We start from the raw sequence: 13,768 nt of genomic DNA, 5'->3' as shown, positions 1-13,768 counted from the left end.
ACTCCATACATGGGTGAATAGTGGCCTTTTAAAGATACAGGATACTTTCAAACGTTAGTAGTTTTCTAGCATGGTAGAGAGATCCCACCTTCCTTGCAGCGGCCCTGGCAATGCTCTTGTAGGGTTTATCTTCGTATAAATCAGTAAATATGAACTTACTGTTTGAAATAACAAGGATGGTGGAGGGCTTTATGATTTCGAAAATATCATGTCATAAAAAAAGGAAATCTTGTAACGATGGCAGAAAAAAAAAAAAAACCTCCTCTACCTCACCATTGCAAAAAAAACAAAAAAAAACTCCTCTACCTCACCATTGCAAAAAAAAAAAAAAAAAAAACAACAAAAAAAAAAAAAAAACTCCTCTATCTCACCATTGCAAAAAAAAAACAAACTCCTCTATCTCACCATTGCAAAAAAAAAAATAAAATAAAATAAAACTACCTCACCATTGCAAAAAACAAAAAAACTCCTCTACCTCACCATTGCAAAAAAAATAAACTCCTCTACCTCACCATTGCAAAAAAAATAAACTCCTCTACCTCACCATTGCAAAAAAAATAAACTCCTCTACCTCACCATTGCAAAAAACAAAAAAAAAACAAAAAAACTCCTCTATCTCACCATTGCAAAAAAAAAAAAAAAACACAAAAAAAACTCCTCCACCTCCCCATTGCAAAAAAAAAAAAAAAACCTCCTCTACCTCACCATTGCAAAAAAAAAAAAAAAAAAAAACCTCCTCTACCTCACCATTGCAAAAAAAAAAAAAAAAAAAAAAATATTGTGTTAGCATTAAAAAAATTATTTTTGTTAAATATTATAAGGGAGAATCTTTTTGAGTTAAAATCAAATACACATTTTATATTGAGAAATATACATTTTAAATATGGAAAGAGCTAAAAAATAAATTATCCAAAATGTCTGTCCATTTGGACCATATTGGATAACTTTAGCTAATGTTTACATATTTAAAATGTGTATTTCTCAATACAAAATGTGTATTTCTCAATAGATTTTAACACAAAAAGATTCCCCATGTAAAAATATTGAACAGGTAAAAATTTTTTAATGTCTACACAGATTGTTTTTTCACGCAATAAACTCATACCGCGATTTAGAGACTTTGCCGAAGTTTTAGTAGAAGTATGCTACATTTTGCCCTGGGCAACACTGGATAACCCTGCTGGCAGAAAATAAAACAAAAACAAACTTACTAGCCAAAGCAAAAGACAGTGAGCCCAATTCCTGCAAACAATTCGACAATATGCCGGATTGTTGGACTTGTCTTGCGTGGAGACAAGACTTTTCGGAAAGGAATTCCTAATAATAAGGCAACCAGCTGACATACGATGAAGTTTACCTGAAAAAAAAAAAAATAAAAAAATAAAATAAAATTGTATTTCAGAAACAAAATTATTTCAGAATAATAAAAAGAACAATCAAAAATGATTTAGCGACTCCAATATTTTAACCTGATGACGCAATTAAAATCCATCCAGATAGAATTTCGTAAACACATCTTCTATCATCGATTTAAGATGTGTTCTTACATCCTGATATGTGTTATATGGCTTTAAGAAAATGACTTCCAAACTCACCTATCTCTGTCCAGGTTTTTATTTATCCCTCTTTCTCTCAAGTCCATTTTTATTGCTTTCTTCCATGTCTTCCTTGGCCTTCCTCTTTAAACTAAACCTCCTACCTTAATCATTCTACATCGACTAACCCAAGAAATCTCATCCATTCTTTCAACGTGGCCACCATTAAAGTCCACCATTTTGCATACATCTTCCTATACTGTCCAGATTTAACCTTCCTCTGAGGTCATTATATCTAAGGTTGTCTTTAAAATTCACACATTCATTGTATCATTCTCATATCATACTGCTTCATGCAACACATGTCCTCAACCATATTCCTGAAATGGTCAGATCAGCTTACCCTGTAACAGCGATTCCATAGTCTGGCAAGGCATCCATTAGACTAATGAAGGACCTACTAAGTGGAATTCACTTTTCACATACATATCTTCACATAAAAGCTTGGAACAGGCTCCAACACAATTAGTTGGTTGTTTTTGTTTTACGGCATATCAACCCTTTTCAGGTTATTTAATACCGAATCCAGTGATTTTGAACAATTTTTTTAATAGAATATATTTGTTTTTTCTCAAGTCAGTTTCTATTTAACCCATAGTTGAGACCCTAATAGGTACTACTACTCCGGGTCCGAGTGGACCTGGGAGCAATGGCAATTAAGGGGTGGCTCCACAATCCCCAATGCCCACAAGCTGGGGCCTCACCATTGGATATAGTTTAAGGTTATGTCCAGGACTTCCAACACCATAAAATGCAAAACATAAAATAAGATGTCACAATAGGTGCACCAATCTGTCAGTGCTACGTGTAAGTGATGCAGCTAATTTGGTTTGCAGCACCTGTCCAAATTTGCCTTCCATGAAAAGAGAAGTCGTTGCACGTGTCGAAATAATTAATACGGTTTTGGTGTGCAAATTAGCAACCATAAAATGGCATATATCGACTACATGGAGAATTTGCAGGTATTTGTCAACAATTTTACAAAACCCAGCGAACCATTGTACACGAACATGGCAGCATACAACATGCATATCTCACCCTCACTCTTGCATGGTTGTGCGATATGCACACGATGATGTAAAAATCAAAACACGATTTAGACTCAAGGTTCGTACAGATTTTCAATGTCCATTTTCAAGGCTTTCTCCAGACAAAATTCAAGTTTTAAAAAAATTTAATATGTAAGTCAGGGTTGTGTTTCCTGTGATAGAAGTGTTAATTGAATTTTAAAATAAAATACGTATTTAATAGGTCTGAAAGCCAAATTACAATGCAATATTATGAAAATGAACGAATATTTACTCGTTTAAAATTAATATTTCGGTTCTATACATCATCTTCAGAATTTAACACATTTTTTTTCTTTTCTTCGCATGAGGTTGAATTGATGTTAAATGGACCCCCCCCCCCCAAAAAAAAAAACAGTTAACAGTCTGCATGTTGTTATAAAAATTGATATAATAAACCAAAAATCTTAATAGCTGATAACAGGAAAAGTCATTTTCATTTATCTCTTTATTTCATCGATCGATACCTCTGTTCAATCTCAAAAGACAATGGATACCCTCTGTAAGGGTAGCTGATAAAGTAATTGGGAGGCAAAGGTTACGCAATCCTCAACCTCTCTTGAATTGGCACTGCTTGAGTCCAGTGACAAGAAGAAGTGCTAAACGATTGGAAACAATGCCGAGATAAGCGGAAAGGACATACAGCACCTGAAATTATGTTTTTGTTTTTTTTAATAAAATCCCTTTTATAGTAATAATTATTATAATAATTACAATAATAGTACTACAGATAAAATTATTGTATTAATAATTATAATAGTAATACAGATGAAATTATTGTATTAATAATTCTAATAGTACTACAGATGAAATTATTTTATTAATAATTATAATAGTACTACAGATGAAATTATTGTATTAATAATTATAATAGTAATACAGATGAAATTATTGTATTAATAATTATAATAGTAATACAGATGAAATTATTGTATTATTAATTATAATAGTAGTACAGATGAAATTATTGTATTATTAATTATAATAGTACTACAGATGAAATTATTGTATTATTAATTATAATAGTACTACAGATGAAATTATTGTATTAATAATTATAATAGTAATACAGATGAAATTATTGTATTAATAATAATAATAGTACTACAGATGAAATTATTGTATTAATAATAATAATAGTACTACAGATGAAATTATTGTATTAATAATAATAATAGTACTACAGATGAAATTATTGTATTAATAATTATAATAGTACTACAGATGAAATTATTGTATTAATAATTATAATAGTACTACAGATGAAATTATTGTATTAATAATTATAATAGTACTACAGATGAAATTATTGTAGTACTACAGATGAAATTATTGTATTAATAATTATAATAGTACTACAGATGAAATTATTGTATTAATAATAATAATAGTACTACAGATGAAATTATTGTATTAATAATAATAATAGTACTACAGATGAAATTATTGTATTAATAATTATAATAGTACTAAAGATGAAATTATTGTATTATTTATTATAATAGTACTACAGATGAAATTATTGTATTAATAATTATAATAGTACTACAGATGGATAACCTCTGTAAGGGTAGCTGTGAAAGTAATTGGGAGGCAAAGGTTACGCAATCCTCAACCTCTCTTGAATTGGCACTGCTTGAGTCCAGTGACAAGAAGAAGTGCTAAACGATTGGAAACAATGCCGAGATAAGCGGAAAGGACATACAGCACCTGAAATTATGTTTTTGTTTTTTTTAATAAAATCCCTTTTATAGTAATAATTATTATAATAATTACAATAATAGTACTACAGATAAAATTATTGTATTAATAATTATAATAGTAATACAGATGAAATTATTGTATTAATAATTATAATAGTAATACAGATGAAATTATTGTATTAATAATTATAATAGTAATACAGATGAAATTATTGTATTATTAATTATAATAGTACTACAGATGAAATTATTGTATTATTAATTATAATAGTACTACAGATGAAATTATTGTATTATTAATTATAATAGTACTACAGATGAAATTATTGTATTATTAATTATAATAGTACTACAGATGAAATTATTGTATTGATAATTATAATAATATTACTACATATGAAATTATTGTATTATTAATTATAATAGTAATACAGATGAAATTATTGTATTAATAATAATAATAGTACTACAGATGAAATTATTGTATTAATAATAATAATAATAGTACTACAGATGAAATTATTGTATTAATAATAATAATAGTACTACAGATGAAATTATTGTATTAATAATTATAATAATACTACAGATGAAATTATTGTATTAATAATTATAATAGTACTACAGATGAAATTATTGTAGTACTACAGATGAAATTATTGTATTAATAATTATAATAGTACTACAGATGAAATTATTGTATTAATAATTATAATAGTAATACAGATGAAATTATTGTATTATCTATTATAATAGTACTACAGATGAAATTATTGTATTAATAATTATAATAGTACTACAGATGGATAACCTCTGTAAGGGTAGCTGTGAAAGTAATTGGGAGGCAAAGGTTACGCAATCCTCAACCTCTCTTGAATTGGCACTGCTTGAGTCCAGTGACAAGAAGAAGTGCTAAACGATTGGAAACAATGCCGAGATAAGCGGAAAGGACATACAGCACCTGAAATTATGTTTTTGTTTTTTTTAATAAAATCCTTTTTATTGTAATAATAATTATAATAATTACAATAATAGTACTACAGATGAAATTATTGTATTAATAATTATAATAGTAATAAAGATGAAATTATTGTATTAATAATTACAATAATAGTACTACAGATGAAATTATTATATTAATAATTACAATAATAGTGCTACAGATGAAATTATTGTATTAATAATTCTAATAGTACTACAGATGAAATTATTGTATTAATAATTATAATAGTACTACAGATGAAATTATTGTATTAATAATTATAATAGTACTACAGATGAAATTATTGTATTAATAATTATAATAATAGTACTACAGATGAAATTATTGTATTAATAATTATAATAGTACCACAGATGAAATTATTGTATTAATAATTATGATAATAGTACCACAGATGAAATTATTGTATTAATAATTATAATAATAGTACCACAGATGAAATTATTGTATTAATAATTATAATAATAGTACCACAGATGAAATTATTGTATTAATAATTATAATAATAGTACTACAGATGAAATTATTGTATTAATAATTATAATAATAGTACTACAGATGAAATTATTGTATTAATAATTATAATAGTACTACAGATGAAATTATTGTATTAATAATTATAATAGTACTACAGATGAAATTATTGTATTATTAATTATAATAGTACTACAGATGAAATTATTGTATTAATAATTATAATAGTACTACAGATGAAATTATTGTATTAATAATTATAATAGTACTACAGATGAAATTATTGTATTAATAATTATAATAATAGTACTACAGATGAAATTATTGTATTAATAATTATAATAATAGTACTAAAGATGAAATTATTGTATTAATAATTATAATAATAGTACTACAGATGAAATTATTGTATTAATAATTATAATAATAGTACTACAGATGAAATTATTGTATCAATAATTATAATAATAGTACTACAGATGAAATTATTGTATTAATAATTATAATAGTACTAAAGATGAAATTATTGTATTAATAATTATAATAGTACTACAGATGAAATTATTGTATATAGATGTATATTACATAATATTTATTAGAAACCTTTAAATAAAGTACATATGCAAATGAGACATTGATTTTTTTGACTTCCATGTAAAAAAAAAATTAAAAAAAAAAAAATTAAAAAAAAAAATTAAAAAAACAAAAAAATTAAAAAAAAAAAACAAAAAGAAAAAAATTAAAAAAAAAAAAAAAAATTAAAAACAAAACAAAAAAAATTAAAAAAAAAAAAAAAATTAAAAAAAAAAAAAGAAAGAATTTCCAAATGGTCACTCATTTTAGTACTGATCAAGCTCAACGTTGCTTAACTTCGATGATTTAATGGAAACTGGTGTATGCCGTTTTTCATGAAGTAGTTTTAAAGGTCACACATTTATATGATAATCCATAGTTCTCTAATGTGCAACAAAACCGGTCAACTATTTACAGCTTTCGTTCGTTTTGTGTTTAGTGCCAGCCATGTGCAATTTCAAGGCACTTTCACCCATTTTGATTAAAATAAATAGTTTCACCATACGAAACAATATGCGTGTCATCAACCATATTTACATTTCTTGACACAATATTATTTGGCCAACCAAGTGCAATTAAATGGTTTTAATTTCCCCCATTGTAGATTGGTCTATGTTGTGTTAGTCTTATTTTTAAATTTTTAATTTCCGGTATTGTGGATACAAAAGTTTCGTCCCTTTATCACAAAATTACCTGATGTTATAATATGGAAAACATCAGGTAGTTTTGTGATAAAGGAATGAAACTCTTGTATCCACAATCATACGATGCAATTTCAGGAAAATGTATTTCAATTTTATTTTCAATATTTAAAAAATATTTTATTGATATTTTTATTAATACTTTAAAAAATAATTTAATAGTATTTATTTCGAATTTATTATTAATATTCTGGCACAAATTTTTTACTAGACATAAAGAGTATGATTTTCAAGGCCTTTTAAAGATATTTTCCAAATTTTCCATATTTTTTTTTTAAAGTAATAATAGAAGGCCTTTTCAAGTCAAAATTGAAGGACTTTTCGATCCTTTGCCAACTCTGAGGCTGCAGCATTTCAGATAGAGAAAATTGCAAGCCTTAGCATGTCACAAAATGTTGTGGCAACTGCTATGGCCACGTTGCCTGGTTTCAGTCATCCATAACGTTCCTGTTGATGTTAATTGCCCAAAACATCACAGGTAGCTTAAAACATGGAAGGGATTAGTTGATAATGACCTCATTATGGTGGACAACACAAAACGGCGATAGATAGAAAATGTTGGAAGCCATTCATAAAGTGTCTAAGCAAGAAACAAGATGAAAAATGAAAATAAAAAATAATAAAAATTCTCTACTATTATATATATTCGTGTGTGTGAGAATTCGTTCCCTACGGATTCCGAAACGGAGCAAATTTTTATGAAATTTTATTTCAGATGTACATTATGTATCTGGCAGTGTTCTTAGATATGTTTCGTATCGGAATGTCTTCGAAAAGTATTGATAATCGAAATAATCTGATGAAAAGAAGGAACAGCTGATTTTCAAAGTTAACACTTTATACAGCCTAACATCACATGTACATTTGAAAAGTTTTATTACCACACAAGCAGAAAGGTCTGGCATATAAAAATCAACAGTAGGTTCTTTGACATGACGGGCACATTCTAAATTAATTTTTCTATTTAGATCACAATTTAACTATGATACTTGACTTGCCTATGTTAAACTTTAATTCAAGCCATCATGTATATAATTTCATAAAATCAACAGTAGGTTCTCTACAGTGCAATGTAGACTACAATGTATTGTGTACTTAGTCACTGTGATAGGCATGTGAAGCTTCCTCCTGGTGCATCGCAATGGGTCCCCAACTAGAGCAATAAAACAATCGATGTGATTGAAAAATGGTCGATTTTACTGATTTTGATGACAAAAAAAAAAATATATAGGAGAGTGAAAGAGCCGTTGATCATCATTCAATCCTGGGCAACATTGTGTCGCTCTGTTTATAATAAAATAATACACAAGCACAGACACTTATATACAGAGATTACAACTTAACCCTTTAATCTCCAGAGTTAAAATTAATCTTGGTTATGGTTAACTTTCGTCACCCGTTGTTTACAAAGCCATTTGCCGGAAGTGACGTTTTATCTACGGATGATCAAAACCGTATAGAATGAACCTTTTTTTATATAAGTTTCATTCAAACAGGCTTTATTTGAACTTAATGGACTTTTTTTTGTATTTATTAACTGTTTTATTCTTTTTATCAAACAAAAATAGAATTTTTATATTGACATATTATGGACTGTTTTTCGAACATTAAAATTTTTTTAAATTTTATGTTATAAAAGATCTATAAAGTCTATTTTTTTATATGAATGCAAAAATTTGTTAAAGAGTTAAAATAAACAAAGACTTTTCATTAAATATATTTAAAATAAATTATAAAATATCTATAAAGTCTATTTTTTATGTCTGTAAAAATTTGTTAAAGAGTTAAAATAAACAAAGACTTTTCGTTAATATCTATAAAGTCTATTTTTTATCTCTGTAAAAGTTTGTTGAAAAATTCAAATAAAGTTTAGAATTTAATTTAAAAAAAAAAAACACCGTCTTTCTTTTTTTTTTTTTTTAAATGAAACTAATTTTAAAATTTCGATGTTTGAAAAACAGTCCATAATATGTCAATATAAAAATTCTATTTTTGTTTGATAAAAAGAATAAAACAGTTAATAAATACAAAAAAAAGTCCATAAAGCGTGTTTGAATAAAACTTATATAAAAAAAAGGTTCATTCTATACGGTTTTGATCATCCGTAGATAAAACGTCACTTCCGGCAAATGGCTTTGTAAACAACGGGTGACGAAAGTTAACCATAACCTTAATCTTTTACGATTTGATGGAAAGTTTAATCTGCAAAAGATTAATCCCATAAAGTATTAAAAAAAAAGAAAAAGGTTTTGAAGGAAAATACAAACTGTTAACACTTTGAATGTCTGTGCAAAAACTCGAAAACTATTTACAAGAAAAAAAAAAAAAAATTGGAATATTTTGGTACAAAATTTTTCTTCCCAAAGTTCTTACGGCTTTGCTCTGGAGAAATCAACCGAAATTTCTTGGACTTTCTTATCAAATCTTTTTCTTGGCGGGAGGGGGGACGGGACAGGGACGGCCTATTAAATCCATTGCTCTTTCTGCTTCTCATAAAATCGGTTCTCTCTATCGCTCTAAATACTTTCTAACATCTGATACTATTCTCTATCTCTACAAATCTATTATCAAACCATGTATGGAGTATTGTTGTCATATTTGGGCTGGTGAATCTGTGTCCCATTTAAAGGTTCTTGATAAATTGCAAAAACGTATCTGTAATTGGATTGGCTCCACTCTTTCTTCTTCACTGCAACCTCTCTCTCACAGACGTGATGTTGCTAGTCTCAATATTTTTTATAAATACTATTATGCCAGGTGTTCTTCGGAAATGTCAGTTGTTTTTTTTTTTTAATCAGTTTTCGTTAAAAAAACAAGTGTATTGTTATTTAAAACCTTTTATCTCTATATAAATAAAATGAAGTAATTTTTTCTTCTATATAAATAAAATGAAGTCATTTTTTCCCCCTCCGAGTTTAGCCTTAATAGGACTAAAACTCAAGACATTACATGCAAATGTAATGTGCACAAACTGCAGCACATTTTCGGAGGTGTGCTATAGGCCTATTACCCTTACACTTCCTTGATAACCATACATTCCTACATTTTTTCTGGTGAGAGTTCACTGCCAAAACCTGTAAGAATCAATGGAAGTGGTAACATCTTTTCTCTCTATTACATTCATATTCCTCCCACGACCACTTAACACCGCTGAAGATATGTCCACCGGCGAATTTACGAGGAAACGCCGGTTTGAGTTCTTAGTTGCTTAAAAAAAATGGAATGGCATTTTACCGTTGACTGAAACGCAATTTTCGATTTCATCTATTCCATGGGTTACTTATACCATTTCTTTTATTTCTTATTTTTTTCCCCTTTTTGTTTTTAAATTTTTTACTTTTTGTCCTTTTGGGGGGGGGCTGCGATTCGAAGAGTTATTTAAACGAAAAAAACTAACCCTGGATTCCAGGTTTTACAACAAGCTATAACAGGCAGCCACTAGCGTTCTTCAAATGTTCAAACGATTACTAGATTTATATATTTTATTTACTGTATTTTTCCTTCTATTATGTTTCCAGTGATTTCATACATGATACTAGGGGGAGAGCTGACTTCTTATTTTCGGATTAGTTACTCATTCATTATTTATTTCTATAAATTGAATTTATGGTAGTTTCATAAGCCCAATTGCTATTACGCTATCGATATGGAACCAGACGACATTCCAATTGGTAAAAAGCGATAACAAAGAAAATAATACAAAAAAGATAAGAAAACAAAACAAAACACATAACAAACCGTTATACTTTACACCTAACAATTATACGGTTAAAAAATACTTTTTTTTTGCATAAAACAAGCCAACAATAAAAAAAAAAATCTAAAATCTATTAAACATTTTTTCTGGTTTTATTTATTTCTTTTTTCCCCCATTTGTATTTTTTCCTGTTTGTTTTCTTTCTTGGATTTTATTGCAGAAAACAAACCAACAAAAAAAATAAAAAACAAAATAAGATAAAATACAATAAAATAAAATAAACAGAATTGCATTTTACACAGTAAGATTTCTGTGATTTTTTTTTTCATTTGTATTTATTCCAGTTCGTTTTGTTTATTTGTTTTGTTTTTCCTGCACTCTGCGGCTGACACCGATGACTGCCGGTCTCGCCCAATCAATGCTCGACAAGAATTCGGGTCAAATTATGCAGGACTACCTTCATTTTTTTCTCGTTTTTCTTTTTCTTTTTCATTTTTTTGGCCCTAAACACCGACAAATGATTTCTTAACACCCTTTCTTACATTTTTCCCCCCCACTTTTTGCCATTAATTCTTTCAATTTTATGCGCATAAAACACATACAAATAACATAAATATTTGGGTCCTTTTCCGTACCAGGGGTGGGTGGCAAATACAGTTTCATTTCTTCGCCAGATCGGACACTAACAGAACAAATTCAACATAAATCATTACGGGTTTATTTCGTTTACAAAATAAAGGCCGCTGTTTGCATTTACAAAAAATATACTCCCGTCATATATTAGCTAAACCAGGTGGGGTGGGGGTGGGGTGTATAAAGATAAAAACGAAAATGTATGTATGTGTGTGTATGTATGTGTATGTATGTGTGTGTGTGCTTCTTGTGTATGTCCGTGAATGGTTTGGCTTGCAGCGCAAAAATAGGTCAGACTTCCTTGCACCCGTTCATTTCGCTTCATAAACCTTCATATAACACCCTTATCAGTTCCTCTCCATCATGGCATAGATGGTTAGGTGACTGGCTTTTTTTCCCTTTCATTTCCACCTTCGCGTCAAGGCTTCGGGGTTCAATCCGACCTTCCGACCAAAACTTTTCTTTCTTTTACACCTCTTTAACACGCACACACCTCCAAACACCCGGGCAATGCCGGGTACCCCCCGCTAGTTGTTTAAATAATTTTACTTTGTTAAGAAAAAAAAAATGTTGGAAGTCATTCATAAAGTGTCTAAGCAAGAAATAAGATGAAAAGTGAAAATAATGAAATAAAAAAAACTGTGTGTGTGAGAGAGAGTGAGAGAAGGAGGGAGGGAGAGAGAGAGAGAGGGAGGGAGGGAGAGAGGAGTTCTCTATGGCAGGTGTCTGATCCGTTTCTTTTTATATAGTGGTTTCCATCAATTTATCTATATATCTATAAAAGTGGATGTGTCTGTGTATCTGTGTGTCTGTCTATGTGTGTACATTTCCCTACGCAATAAATGTCAATTTTTAGTCTACAGACTCGAAATTTGATATACAGGTACTGAGATTTGGGAAAATCTTTGTGATCCGTTTTCGGCCAGCAATTTGGCTGTTAAGGAGTCAAAGTTCAACGATTTGGCCTTTGAGAACACCAAGCTCCTTCAACAATTTTGGGTCTAAACACTTGAAATTTTAGATATAGGTTCCTTGGACATAGATCTAACTTAAGAACTTGATTTGAGCCCAAAACAATAAATGTTAAGGGGTCATAATAGGGGTCAAAGTTAAAAAAAAAAAAAAGTGGTCAGTTTTTTTTTTTTTTTTTTTATTGCTCATCATATACCTCCAAACACCCGGGCACCGTCTGGCTGAAATGCTAGCTATATATATAACTTTTTTTAAATTACATTTTCACCCCAAACGAGGCACATTGCCACTTTGATGTAGGGGGCTACTATCAAGGACATAAGCTACAGGAGTACTATGTAGGGAGTTGGGCAGCAAGATGTCTGTTCACATTACACTTGAACTTCTGCATGTCAGTATAGTTGAGGAAGCAGGGACCCAGAAAGGAGTTCCAAAGTATAGCAGTTCTGGGGAAAAAGCTACTCGAGTAGAAAGCTCTCCTACATCTAGGGATCTTCACTGTAAGGGTGGGATTTAGCTGCTTGTCGGGTTTGTCGGGGGTATTTACGTTGAGGGGGTACAAGCGCTTGCAGTTTGTCGGAGCATTCACCATTAAAATACTTGTAGAACAGGCAGAAGGATGCAATATTTCATCGATGGGACAGAGACTGCAGCCTAGGTAACAGTTCAGGACCTATCAGATTGGCGACTCTTTTGAACCCTATCTAGGAGCGAGAGACTAGTAGCAGATGCACCAGCTAAAATATAAAGGTACAGGATACTTAGACGTTAGTAGTTTTCTAGCACAGTAAAGAAAGCCTACCTTCTTTGCAGCGGTCCTGATAATGCTCTCAATGTAACTCTTCCAACTCATGTTCCCTGTAAACATTAGGCAGACTGTTTTAATACGTCATTGCAATACAGCTTCATATTCTAGTGACTTATTTACCAGAACTGCATGTGGAACCCTCTGATGTTTTCCTTCCATCTATAGTTTCGGTCTTTTCAAGACTACAGCCAACAGGCATCTTCTGTCTTTGCGATACTCCTCTTTCATTCTTTTTAGCTCCTTACACATCAAGTGGCTTCATGCTTTATCTGGAGCGATTTCCATAAAAACAATTAAATGAGCATTTTGCATTATTAGGGTGTTATTATCTGTGATGGGCAGGAATTTCTGAGAATTTATATATAGAAGTGGAATTTGTATGTATTGTCTGTGTGTCTGGTTTGCAATAGAATTTAATTCTGTTCTCAGCAATTGTTTTTATGAGCTGCACAAACTTTTGAATATTTGTGTTTTGTATGTGTGTTAGATATGTTGGTTTATTTTGTTTTGGTGTTGTACCTTGCATATATTTTTTAAATTTC

At 29.7% G+C, this 13,768-nt stretch overlaps 1 protein-coding gene across 1 annotated transcript in view; it reads right to left on the bottom strand.

Moving 5' to 3' along the window:
• The window catches only part of LOC145243586 (lysophospholipid acyltransferase 6-like), a 126,642-nt gene that overhangs the window by 46,597 nt on the left and 66,277 nt on the right, over positions 1-13,768 (bottom strand). Inside the window, exon 2 of the mRNA XM_080106577.1 lies at positions 1,212-1,357. Coding sequence (XP_079962703.1) covers positions 1,212-1,357 — 146 coding nt within the window. The remainder of the gene's footprint in view (positions 1-1,211; positions 1,358-13,768) is intronic.

This window comes from Euprymna scolopes, chromosome 22 (genome assembly GCF_053919585.1).
Source record: "Euprymna scolopes isolate OS-2025 chromosome 22, ASM5391958v1, whole genome shotgun sequence".
Taxonomy (NCBI): Eukaryota; Metazoa; Mollusca; class Cephalopoda; order Sepiida; family Sepiolidae; genus Euprymna; species Euprymna scolopes.
Note: the sequence above shows the minus strand (reverse complement) of the source record. Positions and strands in the feature narration are given on the sequence as shown.